Raw genomic sequence first — 24,465 nt, forward strand, 5'->3', positions numbered from 1 at the left:
CACCGGCCGCAGCACTAAGCTGGTGGAAGAAAAAACGTTCTTTCCGAGATGATCCAGCTTCTTGGATTCCCTAGCTGGGGGAGCAGTAGGGAATGCGCCCTTAGAGGATGCAGCTTGAAAGACCAAGCTATTGGAAGTAGGGTGTTGGGAGACAAAAAGTGGGTCGCCCGGGGCTGGGCGGTGGAGTCAGGCAATCATCCTGTCCACAGGAGCCCCTATGCTGTGCTTGGACCAAGTGCCCAGAAGGACGTCCGTGAGAGCTTTATTAAAAGGGGCTGCGAAGAGGCCACCGCCAGTTGAAGCACCTCTGTCAGTCCTGACAGCCACCACAGGAAGCTCAAGGCCCAAGGCCTCAGCCGCCCTACGTAACACCACTGCATGACGCTACCTCCTCCGTAACTATGGTAGTGGGAGAAAGCATGCCAAGATCTGGGGAGGTATCCAGACCACTAGTGTCACCCAGGTCCTCTCACCAGTCTGGCTCATCAAGTTGGTGAGCGAAAGGGTCCACAGACCCCTCCCAGTTCTCCTCACCCTCATCTGCTAGCCAGTCAGGCCTGAAAGGAACACAAGGGATGAACAGAGGCACAAAAGTGCTGTCCGGCGCCATGTACAAGTTGGGGTGAGGCTGGGGTTTGTGCCGGTCAAGGGCACGACTGGCTCCGGGGGTCGTCGGGATCGGTGCCAGAGAAGGTAGACTGGCTTCGATCAAGATCCAGGCCTGGATCCTTGGGGGGCCCTCTGGCGCCGGGGCCGGAGCCGCCAGCATCCATGTCCCAGGGCCCCCAGTCGAGTCCGCGGGGCCAGAAGGCACGCTGGCAAGTCAGGCTGCCCAAAGATGCCATGAAGCGCTTTGTAGAAAACTCGAAGCTGGGCTGGGGATGCTCCAGCACTGGGAAAAGGAGGGAAACTCGTCCGTCCATAGCCAGGCTCTAAAGGCAGAGCTGGAGAACGACCACACTCCGGGTCCCACATCGCGCTGGCCAACCGACGGGGAGAAAGCGAAGAGCAATGCTGCTTCTTCACCTTCTTCTTGTGCTTCAACTTACCCGAAGATCTCGAAGACTTGGATGACGAATGATGGTGGTGGCTCCGCGACTGGTCCCGAGACCTTCCTCTCGACAGGGACCTCGAACGGCGCAGAGCCAACTGCCGGGCCTCCAACAACTTTTGGGACCGCTCACGCACAGACTTTGATTCATGGCCCGCAGTCGGAGCACAACTTCAGGTCATGGTCACTCTCCAGTCACGAGAGGCGAAAACGAGGTGGGGGTCCGTAACTGACATCAGACGGTTACAGGCCTCGCACGGCTTGATCCCGGTCCATTGATGGGACATCCCTCGTACACCAGGAGTCAGAAGACTCAAAAAGAAGTCGAGAAAAAGTTAGTCAAACAATGACTAAGGCGTGGCTCTCTCCGGATCTGCTTAAGGCTGGCGCGGAAAAAAATACAACTGACGTCAGTGCGCAGGGGAGGCATCTAAGTATACACCGCAACATCATTCTGGTGACGCAGAGTCGACCAACACCACCTACTGACGCGGAGGGGTACTGCTAAGTGGAAATCAGTGAATCATCGGTCAGTGATAAGTAACTGATGGTACAGATTGTTATTTCTATATAGGGATTTTAAGCCTGGACAAAGGCATTTAATGTAAAAATGGTTATATCACCTACATCCTACATGGCTAAAGAGCAGGTCACCTAGGTTAAACAACAACTGAAAGTGAGAAAATAAGCAAAATAATATTGAGAAACAGTATGTAGAAATGGTGTGTAGTTCTGAGAATGACACTTGAATATTATTATCAAACAGGATAAATCTCTTCATTTACTGAACACATGAAAAGGTGTTCTTAATGCAGCTCAAAAAGTAAATTCAAATAAAGAAAACTGGTACCTCTAACTTTTCCAATGGTTTTCCTTGAATTCCTGCTCATGATGGGGAGAGTAAGAATGCCACTGCTCTTTCCACTTTCAGCAATGGTGGAGGACAAAAGGCAGGCAGTGCCAACATGGCCAGGGAGTGTATCACCTTGCACTATAGCTTCACTTAGGTCTTCCTACAAGTTGAAAAAAAAATAATAATCACAGAATGTGTGTTTAATCGTCATTAAATGTAAGCAAAAAAATTACAAGTCACATGAAAAGTTGTTTGTCTTGAAGAGTTACTCACTCAACATTACTGACTTCTGTACATTTTACGTTAGATCTCTTCTACTATAAATGTATGGAACCTTTGTGCTGCTTAGCTAAGCAAGGATAAACTCCCCTTGAGAAACCCAACTTACCAAGAGATTATGGAATGATAAGTTGTATATAATTCTTCATGAACACTGGACAGCTCAACCTTTATGCATAGTACTAAAAAGCATTATAAGAGTATGTTTTTTCTTTTAAACGAATGCCTATCTAACCTTATTGAGAAAGATCCCCTTGGTTTGCTTTTCAAAGCCAAAGATGACACAAGAGGCCACTGCACCTGCACAGGGGATTACCCCCACCCAAATTAACTATTTGAGAGCTAATTGGCAGGGGTAACAGAACCCAGAAATGTAAAGTTCTAAAAATGAAGGAGCAGGCTAATACAACCTGGCAATTAAAAAAGCTTAAAAATAAGGAAATTTGGGTTTGAATAAAAAGCTACTAGATATGCACAGGGATTATTATTTTTTTTTTTAAGAATTCATTGCCTTAAAATAATAGAAGTGTTTTCATTTTTCATTAAAATGACAACATCATTCTAGTAGAGAAACATGAAGTCTCCTTATTTATGGGAACATTCACCTCTTTTTGATAGATCCTGGAATGGAGTATGAAACTCTAAATATAGGTACCTGCTTTAACCCCTTGTATGCTCCTCATACAGTGCTCGGGTGCTCATGACGAGCTCAGCTTGTCATGAGCCCCACCCACGGGGGGAGCGCTGGCGCTCCACCCGTGGGTGCCCGATCTAATTCTTTTTCACGGGGAAGGCAGGGAAAGACCTTCCCCTGCCTCCCCCCGCCCGCGTCATCAATGAGGTCAGCGCGCGAGGAACGCTGACGTCATTGGAGGTTCCCTTTCTCCTCCGATGCGCAGGGAAGCCATTTGTTTCCTGCGCGTCTGAGGAGAAACAGGTACGTTTTGGGGCTGGGGAGTGGGGGGATTTAAACGAAAGAGGCATGGGGGAAAGGAAAGGGTTTTCCTTTCCCTTGTAGCCTCTTGAGCATTCCTGCTGCACAATCGAGCAGCAGGAATGCCCAGTAGACGCCAGGGATTTTTTTATTTTTTATAATGTTTGGCAAAGTTTGTTGGTTTGGGGAGCGGCCCCTTGGGCAAGGGTCGCTCCCCTTTAAGGGGGCATTTATTATCTCGATGTCTGCAACCCGGCAGTGGGCAGAAAATAAATTATTTATTTAAAATCGGCAATGAAATTCGGGCATTGTTTTGGGGAGTGACCCCTTGGGGAGTGGCCCCTTGGGCAAGGGCCACTCCCATGGGGCCATTTTAGGCATGCATTTGCCTAAATATTTAGTGTTGGGGAGCGACCCCCTAGGCAAGGGTCGCTCCCCTTTTGGGGGCAATGTTTTTCGTTTTGTCTGCCCCCTCTGGGGGGGGGGGGGCAGAATTTTAATTTTTTTAATAAATGTTGCTATTGTGCTGGGGAGTGGCCCCTTGGGCAAGGGTCACTCCCATGGGGGGGGGGGGGGCATTTTAGGTTGCCTATATTTTAATATGTAGTTTTGGGGGCATCATCATTCGCTTTGTCTGCCCCCCTGGGGGGGGGGGGGGGCAGAATTATTATTTTTTTTTAATTGGGCCAATGTGCTGGGGAGTGGCCCCTCCATGGGGGCCATCTTAGGGAGCCCAGTTTATAAAATGTTGTTTTGGGGAGCGACCCCTTATGCAAGGGTTCCTCCCCTTTTGGTGGCCTATAACTTATCTTTATTTTTTCCCCCGGGGGGGCTGATTTAAATGCTTAGAACTCGGGTGGTGTAGTGAGCTAAAGAATGATGATGGATTAAACCCAGATTAGTTGATGGGGGTGAGAGTTAGATTTGCTGAAGCGCTCCGTCCATCATCCCTTTTGATATCACCCTGAGGGGCAGTTTGGTGGGGTGCCGCCTTTGGACATGGGTTACTCCTCTTTATGGGAGGATGATTGTGATCATTTCTGCCCTCTTTGGGTGGCAGAGTAGTTTTTTCTCTCAAATGTATAGCTTTCAAGGATCCATTATTGCTTTCATACTCATTTTTACCATTAACTGGAAGGAGGTTGGAAGCACTAAAAATAGCAAAAATAGGCTATGTCCCAGAAAAATGCCAAAACTGTGTGAAAAATGTTGGTTCTTTGACAAAAGACTGTCATTCCCTAAAAGCTGCGATAATGGCGATTGCAGCCCCACAAACCCTTTTTGATAACATTTGCAGAGACATTTGCAGAGAAAAACCCAGAGGCTTTCATTTACAGCCCTTTTTTCCAATTTTTCTGTAAAAAACAAAAATGTTATGTATTTTGCTTAATTTCTGGGACCCCTCCAAGGGAATCCACAAACCCTGGGTACCTTTAGAATCCCCATGATGTTGGAAGAAAAGGACGCAAAATTGGCGTGGATACCTTATGTGGTCAAAAAGTTACAGGGGCCTAAGCGCGCACTACCCCAAATAGCCAAAAAAAGGCTTAGCACAGGAGGGGAAAAGGCCTAGCAGCGAAGGGGTTAAGATACAAGAATTTTAGCCTCTAAGCAGTGTTTGCTATGCAGGTCGAAAGACAGACTAGCAAGAAAGACAACCACAGTCTGTATGAGCATACTAAAACGTTTAGGATTTTAATATTTGCAATCGGAAGCCTGATTACTTCATATGATCAATCTATCAGGACCAACAAATAGAAAAGTCCTGAGTCACATTCACAGATTAACGTAATCGGTCCAAATCAAAGTCTTCTTAATCCATTTTCATGGTGGTTTATTCGGTTTTCATATATGTTCAAATACAGTATGCTTCACTCCTTCAACATCACAAGTAGCCACAAATTGAGCCAACACGTGTTTCGTCTACAGGTATATAACCTCAGACTTCATCAGGACCACAACAGACAAATGCACAAATTATTAATTGATATAAATACCATAAACAAAACCAACACCAACTGAGTGCGTAAAAAGAAGAGAGAAAAAGCACCACAAGAAAAATCCATCACAAACACCAATATAGTGAAAGTCAAACAAGTTAGACCTTTACTAAAGTAATGACTAAGAGAAAAAGTGGAGTCTCAACATCCTAGAACAACCTATGGTAAGGTTTGTGATGGATTTTTCACGTGGTGCTTTTTCTCTTCTTTTCACGGACTCAGCTGAGTGCGTAAAAAAGAAGAGACTTTCTCTTCGTCATTTGTCCTAGAGGGCGTGAATGCTATATTATCCATGTGGCGATCATTTACAGAATTCTTGCTTAGTGATGATGCCAAAGGCAAGAAGCTTGAGTATCTTTGGTCGCATATTGATGGTGATGTGAAAAAAGTACACTCTACTGAACTCTTACATTTTTACAGAAAAACATGACGCTGTAGTGGAAAATTGGTTTAGATGTGAAACATCTCCTTGAGAGCAGCCTTTGTGACTTTTAGTTACTTTGGCACTGCAACATGTTCCACGTTAGAAGTCCTGCCACTTGGTAGGCAAAGAAATGTTGAGGAGCAATGCAGGAAATTGAATATGCTACTTACCAGTATGCATCTGTTCTTGGCATGTAGGGCTGCTAACATTCATATCTTAGCATTAGATCGCCGCCTAGTGTTGGGCTCGGATGATTGCACATTGTTGTCCTGGAAGAGTCTTCGAAGTATCCTGAGATAGGTGGCTCCTCCCCTGGACTACAGTGCGCATGGGCATCGGCTCCATCCCCAGATTGTTTTTCGCCATTGTGGCAGAAGATGGAGTGAAAGTGTAAAGGATGTCCATGCTAATGAATAAATACAATAGTATATCTGCAGCTGCGACAGGCACCGGGGAGGAGGGCGGGCGATATGAATGTTAGCAGCCCTACATGCCAAGAACAGATGCATACTGGTAAGTAGCATATTCAGTTCGAGGCATGTGGGCTGCTAAATTCATATCTTAGCATAGAATACATAGCAGTCCCTCCATCAGCGGCGGTTGCCCGTGCCAGCTGCAGAAACCTGAAAAAGTGTTTTGAGAACAGCCTGTCCTACAGCAGCTTGCTGTTTGGAATGCACATCAACACAGTAGTGTTTTGTGAAGGTGTGTGGTGTGACCCACGTGGCTGCTCTGCAAATGTCCTCCAAAGGAATGTTCCCCAGGAAAGCCATGGATGCCCCCAGTTTGCGTGTGGAGTGCGCCCTGGGGGGTATTGTTAAAGTGCGCTTCGCTTTCTGATAACATATCTGGATGCACTTAACAATCCACCTGGCTATCCCTGCCTTGGAGATTGGGTTGCCTTTGTGTTGTGGTGCGAAGGCAACAAAGAGTTGTTTTGTCTTTCGAAAGTGTTGTGTCCTGTCTATGTAGTACATCAACGCCCTTCGTACATCTAAGGTATGGAGCATCCTTTCCGCCACCGTTTGCGGGTTTTGAAAGAATGCTGGTAAGTCAATGGTCTGATTTAGATGAAACTGTGACACCACCTTAGGAAGGAATTTAGGGTTAGTGCGTAGCACTACCCTATTTGGGTGAATTTGAATGAATGGCTCTTGTATTGTGAGCGCTTGCAGCTCACTGACACGCCTCAGAGACGTAATAGCTATAAGAAAGGCCACTTTCCACGTAAGGAATTGGAGCTCACACGAGTGCAGTGGCTCAAATGGTGGTCCCATCAGTCTGGTGAGAACGACGTTGAGGTTCCACACCGGAGCTGGTGGTGTCCTTGGGGGAATGACTCTCTTCAGACCTTCAAGGAAGGCTTTAATGGCGGGCACTCTGAAGACAGAGAGGTGCTGCCTGTTCTGAAGATAAGCCGCTATGGCTGATAGATGTATCCTAATGGAAGTGTACGCCAGATTGCACTTGTAGAGATGTAACAGATAGCAGATGATGTTGGGGATAGATGCATCCAGTGGGTTGATGTCATTGGACGTACAGTAGATGACAAAACGCTTCCACTTAGCAGCATAGCATGCTCTAGTAGTTGGTTTCCTCGCCTCCTTGATGATACTCATGCATTCTGGAGGTAGGTTAAGGTATCCAAACTCTAGGACTTCAGGAGCCAGATCGCCAGGTTGAGCTGTTGTGGATCTGGATGCTGAATGTCTCCATGGTTCTGCGTCAAAAGACTGGGCGTGAGGCGCAGTCTTTGATGCGGCACCACTGAGAGTTCGAGGAACGTGGTGTACCAAGCCTGGCGTGCCCACGTTGGAGCAACCAGGATGAGAGTCATGGAGTGCTGCCTTAGCTTTCTTGCGACCAGCGGTATTAGAGGGGCTGGCGGAAAAGCGTACGCAAATTTGCCTGACCAGTTCATCCATATCGCATTCCCCTGCGACTGTGGGTGAGGGAACCTGGCGGCAAAGAGTCGGCATTTTGCGTTCTCCTTTGTGGCAAACAGGTCTATCTCCGGATGACCCCACTGCTGGAAGTACGGGTGGAGAACAGAAGGGTGTATCTCCCACTCGTGCATCTGATGGCTGTATCTGCTGAGCAGATCCGCCATCTGATTGTCCTTTCCTGGGAGGTGTTCTGCCATGAGGAAAATGTTCCTCTGAATGGCCCACTTCCACATGCTCTGAGCCAGATGAGACAGCTGTGGCGAGTGGGTGCCTCCCTGCTTTTGAATGTAGTACATCGCGGTCATGTTGTCCGTCCGGACTAGCACGACCTTGTTGCTCAGATGTACAATGAAGGACTTGAGCGCCATGAAGATTGCCATCAGTTCCAGATAGTTGATGTGCATCTTCTGTTGCTGCGTCGTCCATAGTCCCTGCACTGTGTAAGTGAGCACATGAGCTCCCCATCCCTGGAGAGATGCGTCCGTTGTCAGGACAATCTGCGGCACGGGCTCTTGGAACAGTCGGCCCTTGCAAAGGTTGTGTGGAGTCCACCAATGCAGAGAGTCGTATGCCCGACTGGTAACCAACACTAGGTCTGTCAATTGCCCACGAGCCTGTGTCCACTGATTCGCTAAGCACTCCTGGAGCGGGCGCATATGCAACCGTGCGTGAGGGACTATGAAGATGCAGGAGGCCATCATGCCTATCAACTGCATGAACACTCTCGCTGGCAGGGAGTGTCGTGGTCTGAATCGTTGGATCAGCGACTGAATGCTGTCGATTCTGACTTGGTTTGGCTGAGCCATGGCTGTCAGGGTGTTGATCGTAGCACCCAGGAACTGCCGGACATGTGCCGGCTGAAGATGCGATTTTGGGTAGTTCAGGGAGAAACCCAGATCGTGAAGCAGGTGAATTGTAGTCGACATGTCTGCGGCGCACTGTTGCTCTGACTTGGCCTGTACGAGCCAGTCGTCTAGGTAGGGGTAGACATGGATATTCTGCCTCCTGAGGTGCGCCGCCACTGTCGCTAGACACTTGGTGAACACCCTCGGGGCTGTCGTGACTCCGAAGGGTAGGACTTTGAACTGGTAGTGCCTGCCTTGAATAGTGAACCTGAGGTATTTCCTGTGTGACGGGTGTAGTGGAATGTGGAAATAAGCATCCTTGAGATCTAAGGTTGCTAAGAAGTCTCCCTGGTTTAGCAAGGGAAGAATCTGCTGCAGTGTAAGCATGTGGAAATGTTCCGATAGTATGTACAGGTTGAGGGGACGTAGATCGAGAATGGGCCTGAGAGAACCGTCCTTCTTTGGAATAAGGAAGTACAGGGAATATACCCCTGTGCCTTCCTCCCCCACCGGCACGAGCTCGATTGCGCCTTTTTGCAGCATCGCCACCACTTCCTGCTGCAATAAGTGCAAGTGCTCTGCGGACATAGGCCTTTGCCTTGGTGGGATGTTGGGTGGAGTGGATTTCAACTCTAGGCAATAACCATACTGGACTAGTTGTCGCACCCACCTGTCTGTGGTGATGTTTCTCCAGACGGGCAGGAACTGCTGCAGTCTCCCCCCGACAGGTGTTAGGTGGTCGGGGGGCAGTGACAGAGAGTCACTGTTTGCTTGGAGTAGAGGTGCGGGAGCTGTTGTTTCCTCTGCCGCGACCTCTGTTGCTGTTATTCCTGTAACCTCCCTTGTTCTGTTTAGTGAACGAGGATTGCGCCCCACCTTTGGAGAACTGGGATTGTTGACCCATTTTTCCTCTGGTGACGCCACGTGCACCTGAGCGACGAAAATTGCTGCCACGAAACTGTTGGGACTGTAGGGCCCCCATAGACTTAGCAGTTTCTGTGTCTTTCTTTATTTTCTCTAGGGTGGTGTCAACATCCGGACCAAACAGACTATCAGGATTGACTGGCTGATTAAGAATTGTTGTCTGAATATCCTGCTTAAACCCTGAGATGCGGAGCCACGCTTGTCTTCTCAGCATAACGCTAGTGTTGATAGCCCTAGCAGCTGTGTCCGCAGCGTCAAGTGCACACTTGATGGCTGCGTTTGATATTAGCTTTCCTTCCTCAATAAGCATTTTGGTGCCTTCTTGGAACTGTGGGGGCAGGTGTTGTATAACCTGTTCTAGGGTGTCGTAGTGCGCCCTATCGTAACGCGCCAGGAGCGCCTGTGTATTGGCGATGCGCCAAAAGTTTGCTGCCTGTGCAGCTACTCTCTTGCCTCCTGCCTCTAGCACTTTGGACTCCTTATCCGGGGGAGGAGCTTCACCCGTTGTCTGGGAGTTGGCACGTTTTCTGGCATTGGCAACCACAAGAGAGTCCAGTGGCAATTGTCCCCGGATGTAGGCGGGGTCCGCAGGTGCAGGCCTGTACTTCTTTTCAATGTGAGGGTTGACCACTCTCGCCCTCGTAGGCTCCTTAAAAATGTCCCCAGCATGTTTGAGGACACCTTTCAGCATAGGAAGTGTTTTTACTGTCCTTTCAGATATAGCAAAGGTGTCGAAAAGGAAGTCTTCCTCAACCGGGTCGGCATGCATGTCCACATCATGATTGGCCGCCGCCCTTTCAATTAGTGCATGAAATCCTGCTGAGTCCTCAGTCGGGGATGCACGTGCATTAAAGGTCTGCGGGTCTTGGCCCACACCTTGTGTGTTCTGGTCACCAGTGTCATCGTATGAATCCGGTTGTACATCAGGTTCATCGATAGGGAAATTGTACTGCTCATCCTCATCATACCCCTCACCCACAGAGTGTTCTGGGGAGGGAGTGGGGCTCCGTCTTGGAGGAGGCTGGATCGGTTCCGTGAGGCCTGAGGCGTCAAGGGGCACCCTCTTTTTCTTCAGTGGGATGATGTAGGAGTCCACCGGCTCCGAAGTGATCTTCCTTTTATAGAGTGTCAGCTTGCCGGTGGCAGCATCGATGAACTGCTCTGAATCGTCTTCCGATTCGAGTACACGACGTGGAAGAGGGTCAGCCAGCGAGGAACCCTGTTTCGGAGCCGATTTCGTCGAAAACGCTTTCGGCGCCTCCTTAGGTGGCAAGAGAAAGAGGAGTTTTCCAGAAGGCTTTGCCGGAGTGTCCTTTTGCGGCTGCGGTGATGGCATCGGAGCCGATGGAGCAAAGGCTTTCTCCCTGATTCTCTGCAGTGACTCCGCAATGGGGGACGGTACACTGCCAGTGGGTTTCGTCGCCGACAAGGATGCTTTGAGCGGTCCCTCGGATCCGACTTCTTCGCGGGCCTTGTGCGTTTTGGGCGCGGAAACCGTCTTCGGCACCTCCGATTCTTGAGGCCGGGGCGCAGACTTCTTGTGCGTAGCCTCTTTGGAGCCGACCTTGGCGGGCTTGGACGGCGCCGTAGCCGCTGATCCGTGCCGACCATCTTTCTTGGAGGCCCCTTCCTCGGGCGTCGGTTTCGATTTTGGAGCATCGGAATCGACAGACTTCCTCGGCTTCTGCGGACCGGAGGTCGACGGAGCTGATGGGGTGACGGGCACCGATTTCTTCACTGGCACGGCAGCCATCTTAGGGACACTCGAGTCCTTAGGTTTCAGTTTCGATTTCGGGTCGGCCATTTTGGGTGTTGACGACCCCGATGGTTTCAGTTTCGGTTTCGAAACAGCGTGCCCAGCAAGTGAGTCCGTAGCCGGGCCTGAAGGCGGGGCTGTGGCTTGCGGCAACGGGTCCTGGGTAAGGCCGACAGGCGATCCCGTGTCCCGGTCGGCATCTTCGTAACCTTCAGGGCAGAGCTCGTCCCCCGAGCTGTCTGCCGCGGCCCCATAAATCTCATCGTCGTCTCCTACCTCTTCGACGTATTCGAGGACTTGACCCGCGACTCCGTCGTCGTCTCCCGGATCCGCCTCGACCTCCGTCTGTGATGGGGAGATTTGTAGATGGTGACCCTGGACTTCTTCTTCCTGGTCGCCGAAGATGTTCTCCGGATCCGGGGCCGCTTGCCTAGCTTCCAAGCGCACCGCGCGCCGAAGCTTGAGAGTTTTCTTGGAGCGGAACTGTGCACAGGCCTTGCACTTGCCGTCGTCGTGGTCCGGCGAAAGGCACTTGTTACACACGGGGTGTAGATCGATGTGTGGGTACTTGGACCCACAGAGCGGGCAGTACTTAAACGGGCTCCGCTCCATGTCCGTAAAGGCTTGCAGTCGTGTCGCGATGAGAAGGCCTCAAAGTTCAGAGAGCGAAGAAAACTCCGCTTATTCCGGCTCCAAGAGACGGAAGACTCGAGACCGTGCGCAGACAATACCGACGCAAGAAAATCGAGGCCTTTTGGCCGCTAAAAGGTAGTTTTACTTGGTTCCGACAGTAAGACGTCGAGACCACATCCGAACCCAATGGCGGAAAAAAACAATCTGGGGATGGAGCCGATGCCCATGCGCACTGTAGTCCAGGGGAGGAGCCACCTATCTCAGGATACTTCGAAGACTCTTCCAGGACAACAATGTGCAATCATCCGAGCCCAACACTAGGCGGCGATCTAATGCTAAGATATGAATTTAGCAGCCCACATGCCTCGAACTCTATTTTACAGTCTATGGCAAATGGCTTGAAATGATGCATAGAAATGTCCCTTCACCAAACATGGTATTTGAAGTTAATGAAGCCTCACTGAGGTCCCTTCTGAATTTGCTCCAGACTTTGAAAAGTACTGCTTCATTTTTTAACACTTCAATAATTGAGGGCATAAGCACCCAATGCAACGCATATGTTGCTGAACCTAGAGAATCACAATCTACAGGTGCACCCATATTGGCATGGAAAGGGATTGGCCAGAGTTAGCAAATTGTGTCCTGGCTGTTTTGGCATTGCCCTTCTCAACTACCAATGTTGAGAGGGTCTTTTCACAGATAATCTTTTACATAGGAAGGAAAGGGCAAGCACGCATGACCAAAGCCTCACTAAAGAAGTATTGTATGGTGTAATACAATAAATTGTATTCGTAAAAATGTATTTGGACCTCATATCCTGTTCACACGCCGTCTATGCACGATCAGTGCAGAACGTAAGCAATAATTAGAAGCAAAACATTCCATAAGCACAGGAAAAACACTGTTTTTGTTGTTTTTAATGGCGCGAAAATGTGTTACCACTTATAACCACTGTTTTTTGAAGGTATTGAAAACACTGAAAAATCCCCACGAGAATTTACCAAAAATAGAAAATGAAAACAGGAAAGCCTATTTATAATAAAAAGCATTTTAGTATTGTCTAGTCTAGCTAAATGTACCAAATATTGTTAATTAATCTTTCCTATACACTTCACTACAATTAATACAATGCATTATGAACAGGGGTGTAAATTCTCTGTGGTTTGTTTATAGTGTTGACACGCGTCTTATCTGTTTCTAACTTCTCTTTTGCTTTATCAATAATAGAGGTTTGAATCCTCTGCTACCAAATCTCTTGAGTTTCCTATGCGCTTGTTTCAAGATACTGTCTTCATCTCAATTTCCCAAGTAATTTAACTTTTCCTAGTTACTGTGGTAGATGTAGGGTAAAGTTACATGATTAAGGTTTTCTGTGGAGCTTGGCTAGTTGTATATAATCTACTAATTGTTATTCAGTATTTCGGGAATTATTGTAATGATTACTTGGTACCTTATCATAAATTCAGAATTGTTTTTTAAAGTTCACAAAAATGCAAGGGCTGTTCAACAATTGCTTCATCTCAGGTAGCACTGACCATCATCTAACCCATACACTGATTTACATATGTAGGTGCACATTTGGCACTCATGATGATGCCCTGGAGTTTAACAAACATATTGCCACTGAAACAAATATATATTAATCAACCAAGATTTGAGCATCTCCACAATCATTTTGTTCTATGCCAAGTACCAATTTGTGGGCTGGTCTGGTGTGTAGAAGTGATTGCACATCTGCTAACCCATCCTAACGCAAGTATAAAGATTTACATCGAAAGTGGCCAATGGAAAAATCATTCATCCAGGAACCATGCTGTAACTTGGTTAATAAATTTAAAATCTTTGATTTATAAGGGCAAATCAAGCACAAAATGTTTTTGAATATCAATATATCAATAGACCAATATATTGCTATAATCTCTGAAATTGAGTTACTATCTCAAATGACGGGCATTTCAGGAGGAAGATGATATATAGATATATCACCTTCCTTCTGAAATAACCGTCATTTGAGATATTAACTCAATTTCAGACACACACATCTCCCTCAACATTATTATGGTGCAGGGACCCTGCAGAATCCACACTAGAGAAAGAGACACACAAAACACGATGCTACAGGATTTAGAGACATAGGCGAAGATACTGGCTGCATTCCAGGAAAAAGACAACATACAACGTTAATCACTTGGGGAACGATAAGGCTGCAATTCGGCAATTTAAAAACTGCTTTTTCATTAAGCTATCTTCAGCTCATGAATTATTTTAATAACTATACCATGCTGAGTGAGGCTGCGCCTCAAATTATTAAGCAAATGTCGCATAAAACAGTGGGATTTAAGTATCGGCTGTTACATCAGCAAGCACATAGTGAAGAGATTATTGCGTTATTACTGAGATAATTTCGGTGGTCAACCATTGACCCATCTTCCAGGCTGATATTATTTGGGGTATCGCCAGAGGTTGAATGTTTTACAAAATTTCAAAAGTATTTTGTAATAATCTCTATAGCAGTTGCTAGGTCCCTTGTTCTGCAAAATTGGAAAACTAGTAAACAACCTAGGATTAACCAATGGGTCAGTAAAATGTGCAGGACCTATAGATTTGAGGAGGCCTATGCAAAACGTATAGGAGCTACGGCAAGATTTACAGCTATCTGGCAAAAATTCAGTATAGCTGAGTATGAGCAGGTTTGAAGACACTTCTGTAGTTGGAAACTAAATTTCACACTTGATTTAGTAAGACAGCGATGACGGCCGCACTTGCACTTTAAAGAGTTTTTGGGATATTTGTATTGATGTTGCTACTGGTATAGTTTTAAGTGACTTTTTTTTTTACTGTGTATTTTTGAAATATTCACTCCTAGTTCCATGTTGCACTTTACATCGTTACCAATAGTGTTGTGCTTTCTTTTAGATCCGCATGGGCCAACTATGCAGTAACAGTGTGTTAGGGTTTACTGTAGAATATAGTTTTTTATGCACTCTCATTTTTTAAACCCTTGATCCTAATCCAGAGTATTACTGTTTTTTATGCATTATTATGTAATGTATATTGTATTTTCTCTGTTTTTATTCCTGCTCTATTAAAAACATTTTTTTTAAAACAACACTCAAGGGCACAGATGGAGGACTCTAACAATGGCACACATCTTGATGCCGGCATTGGAGAAGGAGGGATGAGCCTGTTAGAGCCCACGGCTCTGAAAGGGTTACTGCGACAAAGGGGGCATAATAGGGAAAGCTAGAGGGTTTAGAGGTTTCTAGTACCTCCATGGACAATGGAAATGGATGTGACATGTATAAATCCCTGAAATAGGAGGAGTAAGAGTCAAATCTGGCAAAGGACATGTCTATGTTATAAATTAGATGATATAACAATATAAATGAACACCGATGTTAAGGATTATGGTTTAAGGCTTCTTGTTTACCGTCAAATGTAAGAGTAAAAATGGAAAATAATTGTTTGCCAAAGACTACTCTTGTCATGTGGTGCTGTAGATTCACATGCTCTACATGCTCCTGCCATTTGAAGTTGGACTCAGATGTGTGCAACTTGTTTTTCTTAGAAGAGGTCTTTCAAGTCATGAGGTAAAGTGACTTCTATTAAGTCTTACCTAGGAATGCCATGGAAACCCCTTTTTGCATGTAGGGTTGGGTCTAGGCGGGGCAGGGAGTTGCCTCTCGGTTTTTGCTTGACAGGTCCGAATGCATTGGACCAACCCCCGAGCTAACCCCGCCATGCTGAAAGCAAGGCTTTTTGTATGGCTTTGAGAAAGACAAAAACTGCTTTGTTTTGCAGGAGGATTTTGTTGCGTCACTGTAATACACGAGGTCCCTCCTGATGTAGAACCCTCTCTGCTACAGAATTTACTTGTGGGAAGAACACAAGAAGATCCAATAGTTTGATTGACGTGGAAAGAAGATACGACCAGAGGGAGGAATTTTCGATTTGTACGAAGGGCAAACCTATCATTGTGCACTTGAAAGAAGGGTTCCTCTAGGGTGAGTGCTTGGAGCTCACTCACCTCCACGAGTGAGGTTATGATCACTAGGAAGGCCATCTTCCAGGAGAAAAACTGCAGGGGACACAAATAAAGTGACTCGAAAGGAGGGCCCATCAGTACAGTGTAGTACCTTGGATGGAATGACTTGTTTAAATCCTCCCACTTAATCTCCCCGTGCCAAACAAAAATGAATGTGTGTCCTCATGTAACGTAACTGGTGCAATGCAAAGCACTCTGATACCCGATTTGGGTCAAGTTTGCGCTATATAAAACTCTGCAAATAAAAAAAAAAGACATGGAAGGAAGTCCTGATATATGTAAATGAAGCAGGCAGCAGACTATGTCTTGGACGGCTGGCTTTTGGAGGGTAGGAGGACATATTTATGGAGACCGTAGTGTACAAATCTTTTCAATTTGTGTGAATAGCAGGCCCAGGTTGTCTGTCAGCGGGCCTCCTTGAGGATGGTGATACACTCAGGAGACCGATTGCTGTAGCCAAATTCTAAGACTTCAGGAGCCAATTCGGGAGATTGAGCTGAATGGGGTAGTGAACCAGGAATGTCTGGCCCACGTGAGAGCCACCAGGATGAGAGTGAGGGATGTCTGTTGAAGCCTTCGAACCACAATTTAGAGGAGCAGGAGAGGCGCAACTGCCTACGCAAATGTCCCGGACTAGTCCATCCATAGTGCATTACCCATGGACTGTGGGTGTGAAGTTTGGACATTTGGCATTTTGGGAAATGGCAAAGAGGTCAGGAAACCCCGACAACAGAAATATGGGAGTAGGGCCTACAGGTGAAGTTCCCACTCATGGACTTCTTGCTGCATCCTGCTGAGCACATCTGCAAAATTGTTGTCCACTCCCGGCTAATACTCCACGATAGATGGATTTTGTGGTCAAGTGTCCACCGCTGAATGTCCGTAAACAAAAGCAGACTACTTTGGTGAGTTTGTGCTACTTTGTTTCTGGAGGGGATAAATGACGGTCATGTATGTGCGGTTGAGGGCCACCTAGTGTTGAATGAGGCAGAAGGCGGCTTTAAGTGCAAACTAGATGATCAGTTGGTCCAAGTAGTTGAATTGGAAAACTAGTTGGAGGGGTGTCCACAAGCCCTGAATGATTAAGTCTTGTAAATGTGTCCTCCAACCTGCGAGAGGAGTGTTTGTCATGATGGTAACTTGCAGTACTGGGTCCAGGAAGGGCCGGTCCTACAACATATTGTTGCTGTTCCACCACTGCAGAGAGCAATGGTCGCTGGCCCGGAATCAACACTAGATCTTCCCAGTGACCCTCTGCTTGTGAACACTATGCAGCTAGGCACTCCTGTAACGTACGCATGTGTAATCTGGCAGGGGGAAATAAACGAGGCTATTATGCTTAGGAGGCGCAACTGTCCCGAACGTTTTTTTAGCAAAATCAGGAAGCAACGACTGGAAAGCTTGAATCCATGCTTGGCTGGAGATAAGCTTTCCTAGGGGCAGCCTTCAACTTCGTTACTGGGAAAGCTTATCTCCTTCAGCCCCTCCAGCTGAAGGAGATAACTCCTTCAGCTGGAGGGGCTGGAGGAGCTGAAGGAGTTATCTCAACTTTTCTACCACATTCTAGAACAAACTTCCACGAAACCGGAGCCAGATGTGGCGATTGCACTAAACGCAGAGAAGTCCTTCAATAAGGTCTCATGGACCTTCCTAGAGCACTGCATGTGGACCTTTAACCTGGGTGAGACATACATAAGGATGACCATGGCCCCCTACCAGTCCCCCTCAGCCCGTATTACAATTAATGGCTCACTCTCAGATCCTTTCAAACTGAAGCAGGGAACCAGACTGGGATGCCCACCGACACTCTTTCTGCTGGCTCTAGAACCCCTCGTTCAAGACATAAAACAAAACGAGAACATAAAAGGGGTCGAAATCAAGGACACCGTCATAAAATTAGCCGCGTACGCGGATGATATCCTGATACTAACAGAACCTAAGCCCTCCATTAAGGCCCTGATGACCACCATAGCACAATACTCCAAACTATCAGGTTACAAGCTAAACAAAGAAAAATCACAATGCAAGTCACTAAACATCTTCTGCACGACAGACTCGCTGGGGGATTCGGGCTTGACTTGGCAGACAGGATACCTCAAGTACCTAGGCATACACTTCGGTACAGACCTGTACAGCACCCTACACCACTATGAAAAGTTCCTTCTAGAAAAGTTTAAGAACCTGCTAGAGGCCTGGTCCCCGAAATTTAATACATGGTGGAGATGCATAGAAACAATAAAAATGATGATCACGCCGATGATCAACTATCTGTAAAGCATGCTTCAACTCCTCCTCACAGACTTCCTCCATCGAAAAATCAACAACATGCTCACCAAATTCCTTTGGCGGGACAAGAAAGCAAGGATCAGTATTAAGAAACTGAGGCTTGCTAAAACACATGGGGGGGTTTGAACCTAGCAGATTTCAAAGTCTACCAACTAGCCTTCCTGGTAAAACAGGGTACACATGGGTGACCCAGACGCCCAACTACACACAAGCATGGTTACAGGTAGAGAAGGCCATTCTAAACAACCTGCACCCCCTTGCCCTACTCACGACAAACACATACCCACGCACATCTAACCTGATATTTAAAAATAAAAAATTAGCACTTCAAAAGGTAGCCAGGATAATGGAGGACAGCATCAGGGGAACCAAGTCAGAGTCTCTGTGGTCAAACAGCAAAATCAAATATAAGGGGAATAGTATTAACTTTGAGACATGGATAGACAAAGGTATATGCTTTCCACACCAACTAGAGAAGGAGACAGCCCCTATTACCTTCTCTGACCTGAAAACAGGCCATCAACTAGACGACCTAGACCTTTACAGATTCCTAAAAAGAAAAGCAGACTAATTGAAGACAAAATGAATCAGCACCCAACCCTCGATCTTCCGCCTTGTGACTAACATCAACAAACTAGAACACCAAGTCTCACAAATTTACAAGCTATCACGCCCAAAAACCACCAAACTCAATGCTAAAGAACCGAATACTGGGACAAACAGCTACATCTCCCACTAAATGATCAGGAGTGGGAAACTCTGTGGTCCTCGGCCACACAAAACAAGATCACCCCAGTCCTTGCACAAACAACATTCTGGTTACTACACAAAACCTACTGGACCCCAGACAGACTATACACACTCATGTGCCTCTGGACTGATTCCTCCGGATGCCTCAGTTGTTGCTGCTTTGGAGGCAGGTAAGAGGTTTGAACCATCTGAAGGAAGTATAGGCCGTTGTAGGGTCTGTAGGAATGTCTTCTATTTTCTTCCTTTACTCCAATCGAACCAATAGCAGGGTGTAAAAACTCTGTTTTCATGTGAGACATCTTGCAGGGTTCAGTCTTGTGAGTCTGAATCAGGATGAGCAATGCAAAGCCAAACAATAGCAGTAACCATGAGCTGCTTGGATGGATGAAACAGTGGCAGCACTGGTGACCTAGTTGAAACCATCATGGCCCACTGATTTATTTCTTGGAAATCCTTGCATCCATCTCTGGGAAAGTCTTTTATGAACTTTCAGGCAGTCCCAGAGTGACTTGTTGAATCTTCCAGGAAGGGCAGAACTGCTCACTGATTTCATGGTGTTCGTGCAAGAGCCAAACGCTTTCCTGCCCACTGAATCTAGTTTCTTAGTCTACATGTCAGGAGGGAGCATAGAGGAAGGTGCGTGGTGTGAAGCTTCTAAGCAGAGAATACAATCACTGAGTCCATTTATTTAAACAAAGCCAGCTCTGTGCTCCAGGTTCTTGTCAGAAGGAGACCGAATAAAAAAAAGAACTAATTCAACTGTCACAGGTAATTGGAGGTCAATGTGACATTACAGTTATCTATTGTCCCACTTACATTATTGCAGCGTATGCAGTTATATTGCCCTATCTTTACCGGTTATTCACTGTAAAAGAGCAGAAAACAGGTCTGTGAAGGTGGTTTTCAAAGATGCCATTTTACTTATATTTAGCAGCAATTAAAAGATAGATGGGTTTTCTTCCATCTCTTAAAGTAAATTAAAGGAATTGTCAAAATGAATGATCAGAAGGCTGCAAAACGTTGCATTATTATCACTTTACTTCCTGGCCTTTCCAAAGTTAAACCAAGATACTACACAAAATGTGGCATTGAAAGAAGTGCTCAGGGCTCCCACACATGGGTGGAACTTTGTCCCTATGATTATCTATGGAGATTCTTTGGGAGACAGCGAGAAGATACTCATATGGATGCACACACAGACTTACATGCCTCTCTGATCTAGAGTGTTAAAGGAGGCATGTAAAAAAGTTACTTCCTTATCTGGAGAATGGGCCGCTGTCATGCAAAATGTTTGTTAAATGGACGGCCAGAGACCTGGATACTTGGAAGCAAACTGCTGACAAAAGTAGATTTTTTTCAAGTGTCCAACTAAATGTTTTACAGAAACCCACCTCAAAAAAGTCGAAGAGAAGTTCCAGGTTAGCTGGCTCCATGGTGTGTATGCTATACTCGGTCCATCTATCAGGCAACAAGGCATAACCACATTCTGGTTGTGTGTGCCGAGACTGGTACTCATTGTCACTTATTAAGGCAATATCCAAGGTGTTTCCCATCTTTGGAAGCACAAGTAAAGATGTTTTATCTTGCTCCTCGTCTTCCTCCTCCTCCTCTGGACCTTCTAGTGTAAGCTTCACTCTATTGCAAGGGGAGACAAAAAAGTGGATTAACAATTTAAATGAATATTATAGACATGTACATCGTATATTTAGTAGTAACTTAGTTTATCCTGATGTAAAAGCATGAGGCCACACGCTCTAAACAAGAATTAAGACCTTTTGCTAATAGGATAAAGTACTAACCATGAAAATCACTGTCAAAAAAAGAAAACCAGAAATCCTTTCAACCCCTTCGGTGCTGATGACGGCCCCCAGCCGTCATGCATCACAGTGCTCGTGTGCTGATGACGGCTGGGAGCCGTCATGAACCCGCCCACTCATTAAAAGTGCCGCACAGGCGCAGAATCGCGGCCGCGCCCAAGGGGTTAAAATCATTTTGCAAGAGGGTCAACACTGCGTCCTTAGGGGGCCAGAGGAGCCTACAAGTGGCCAAATCATACATCAATGGAGTGACTGTACCTGCGTTAATAATGCTTGGGGGCAGTTTTAACATTTGAAAAGAAATTCTGTTGATCTTTGGAAAGGGAAGTGGAATAGATTTTTACGACTGAAAACAAACAATTTTACATTTTGGCAATCCCTTTTCACATCCTGGATGTTGTCATCAGCATAGGTCCACATTCCACGTATAGCAGTTTTAATGAAGGGGAGCCTGGACAACAAAAAGTTATTACATGTAACTACAGTTTTTCGGGATTGGTATCTGGCATAGATTCACGTTTCAATTATTCCCCCATGTCAGGCTGAGTACACTTTGTAGGTAAAGTTAAGACACCAGTATTTGAACAGAATTGATGTTTAAAAAAATATAATATTCTAAGACAACTATCAACCCATCTACCTGACATGTTCAGCCAATCAGATAGAGGATTCAGTTTCCAACTGCCAGATTTTCATAGATTGTTTTTGAACATGCAGTAACCTCATGAACAGGGAGGACGGTCCTGTGCGAATCTATGAAAGAAGCCTATGCTAAAGAAGGAATACGTTACTTAAACTATAAGCATCTTTTTGTAAGACGTAGTGTTGTGGATTCATATGCTGAGCATACTCCTGCAAATTAGTGTAGGGCTCGGACGTTTGCAACTTGTTTTTCTTTGAAGAAGTCTTTCGATCCACAAAGTATGGTGACTTCTTCAATAGTCTGTATTGCGCATGTTCATCGGCCCCTTTGTTAGATAGTTTTTACCTCATTGAGTGATTTTAGGATAGGAGCAGCATAGTAACAGAAAAGATGAGCATGCGCGTAAAGGTAAGGTAAAGGGTTCTACTACAGAAGAAAATATGTGCATATGAATCTAAGGCACTAAACACGGCAAATAAATGCTTACAGTCGTAGCATGTGTTGGCCCTAGATACATATATGTCTAGCACAGAAGGCCAAGCAGTGCTCCCGAAAAGTGTGGTTAACTAGTGTCAGACGTAGAAGTTTGAAATAGTGTTTTTAATACAGCTTTACCCACTCTAGCTTGCTGATTAGCTAAGACATCAACACAATAGTGTTTTGTTATTGTGTGTGGGGTATTCAAAGCAGCTGCCTTACAGATAGCCGCTAATGTGATGTTTCCTAGAAAAGCCTTAATGGCTCTTTTTTTTGCGTGTGGAGTGAGCCTGTTGCGTTACAGGTAGTGATCGCTTTGCGGAAGCAAGTTTGAATACCCCTGACTATACATCTTGCTATTCCAGCTTTGTACATAGTGGAAACTTTTTGTGCGTTTAAAAATACAACACAAAGTTGTGTTTCTCTAAAACGTTTCGTTCACTTGATGTAATACATTAATATTCTTTTAACATCATGTGTAAAGTCGTTTCTGAGACTGCATCTGGTTTAGGGAAGAATACTGGTACCTGTATTGTTTGATTCACATGGAATGCGGAAACCACTTTAGGAAAGAGCTTTGTATTAGTACTGTAGGAAACTGGGTTTTTGTTGCAGTAGCCCCACCTGCACCCACCTTTTGCTTGGTATTTGATGCAACTTTGACTGAAGTGCACTTGGTTCCTGCTAAACAGGTCCCCAGTGCCAGTGTTCTTTCCCCAAACAAGACAACTGGTCGTTTTATCCCAAAGTGACCAGGCCGATTGGCGCCCTTCTACATCCTTAGTAAGTGGTACCTTAGGGACTCTCTTTAGTACCATTGCCCTAGGTAGCAAATAGCTGCAGCATATCGTGTGCCAATCTGAGGAACCCAGCACCAAACTCATACAGACTGCCACTGTTGGCTGCATGGCAAGGTGCTCTAAAAAGTGAAAACACAACAGGTCACGTACCTGTGTTCCATGTCCCCCAATACTGCATGTAATATTTGTAAGTCACCCCGACAGCAGGCCTTAAAGTCCTTGGGGAGGGTGTAATATATTACATATGTGGACATATCTGCATGAGCAGATAAGTCCCTGTGCTGGACAGTTCAATTACTGCCAGTGCAAGTGACCAGGGAAGCCATTTTAAGTATGTGTGATGGACACTGGCCAAAAAGGAGTCCCCTAGCTACATGATGACTTCACTGAAACTAGGGATGTTTGGTATCAAGCATCTCGTATTAAAAAACCCACACTTATTCCAGTGATGGTCTTAATAATACATGCACCCAGAGGACACCTTAGAGGTAACCCTGAAAACCTACCAACTACTAGTGTGCTGGCTGACTGGGACTAGTCGGCCTGCCACCAGAGAGTTTCTGACCCCCAGGGCCTAACGCCTTTCCTCTCAGGAGTTTAGGAAAAAAGCCTGCTCAGTCAGAGGGGGTTTACAACCTCTCTAAGGACGACCTGCGAATCAGCATTCCAAACCAGGGGGCTTCATAGAGCCCACCGCCACTGGTATTCAAATCTGGCTTCCCCCACAGGAGAGAATGTTTCCCTGCACCCTGCAGGTACCAAAGAAAGAACTGTGACGACCCCAGAGTTTGTAAACCCTGACCCAGGTCAGCACTACTGCACCTGTCACTCCAAGCCAGAGCTGAAGTGGGCCAACGGCACAAGCGGGTTTTCCCCAGCCCTCCAGAGAAGAAGCCCACCTTGGGTTTGCCAGGAGGGGACTCATCAACGCCACCTGCAGCCTCTTTGTGTAGCCTGACCATGGGTGACTGGGCTGTTAAAAACCGAACACCTCGAGACACCTCTGCCCCGTCAATCCTGGCCAGAGTGGAATTGGATCAAAGGTGTCCCCAAATCTATGAGCATTGTGAGCATCCTTGTTGGTTCAGCCCTCAGTAGTTTCCCAGTCCAAACTTGCAGCCTCTTTCTGACAAGACCGATTCCCATTGACGCTTCAGAGCCTCCCGAAGTAACCTGTTGGTGTTGGCTTGCACCTTGCCCCATACTCACCTTAAGTCCAGGAGATTGGTCCCATAAGTCGCTCTGAAATGCCGGAATGCAGTTCATGTTTTTCCCCATAGGATGCTTGGTTTGCGTTACTCCCTAGACAGGAGGACGTCTCCAATTGCACTCCTTGGGATTTTCAATAATGTAATCACTCTTCAAAGAGATTATTTCAAATCATTTTTTATTCGTCATTCATCATCAGTATCATATCACTTTCTTCTATGATATAACTTCATATTCCAATAATTCATGCTTTAATTTCTCTTGCCCAATGCATTTCGGGCCCGGCCATAAATCAGGGGCATGTTTTCTTAGAAGCGTTCAAGTATGCGAACTGCCGTCTTTTTATACACAAGTTCGAACTCTGGGATTGTTCGAAAAAGTAAACGGGAACAACTTTTCCCTTTCTCGTCGTGCAGTCGTTTTCCAAAACGCCTGCACGACGAGAAAGGGAACTCGTGTATAATAAGACGACGGTTAGCGTACTTGAACGCTTCAAAGAAAACAAGCCCCTGAAGAAGTGCATGGCCCGAAATGCATTCGGCAAGAGAAATTAAAACATTAATTATTGGAATATGAAGTTATATCATTGAAGAAAGTGATATGATAAAGATGATGAATGACGAATAAAAAATTATGTGAAATAATATCTTTTTGAAGAGTGTTTACATTATTGAAAATCCCAAGGAGTGCAATTGGAGACGTCCTCCCGTCTAGGGAGTAACGCAAACCATGCATTTAACTCGTCCTCATTCAGGAGGATTTACCAATTAGCACCAACCACCTATCAAGTAAC

The 24,465-nt window shown here is 46.1% G+C and overlaps 1 protein-coding gene across 3 annotated transcripts in view; it reads right to left on the reverse strand.

Moving 5' to 3' along the window:
• GPCPD1 (glycerophosphocholine phosphodiesterase 1) overlaps positions 1 to 24,465 on the reverse strand; it is a 733,645-nt gene that overhangs the window by 455,136 nt on the left and 254,044 nt on the right. For all 3 annotated transcript variants that reach the window (XM_078649507.1, XM_078649508.1, XM_078649506.1), the window contains 2 exons: positions 20,118 to 20,361; positions 1,902 to 2,064 (listed from right to left, as the gene is read on the reverse strand). In XM_078649507.1, the coding sequence (XP_078505633.1) occupies positions 1,902 to 2,064; positions 20,118 to 20,361 (407 nt within the window). The remainder of the gene's footprint in view (positions 1 to 1,901; positions 2,065 to 20,117; positions 20,362 to 24,465) is intronic.

Source organism: Lissotriton helveticus, chromosome 6, assembly GCF_964261635.1.
Source record: "Lissotriton helveticus chromosome 6, aLisHel1.1, whole genome shotgun sequence".
In the NCBI taxonomy this organism is placed as follows: domain Eukaryota; kingdom Metazoa; phylum Chordata; class Amphibia; order Caudata; family Salamandridae; genus Lissotriton; species Lissotriton helveticus.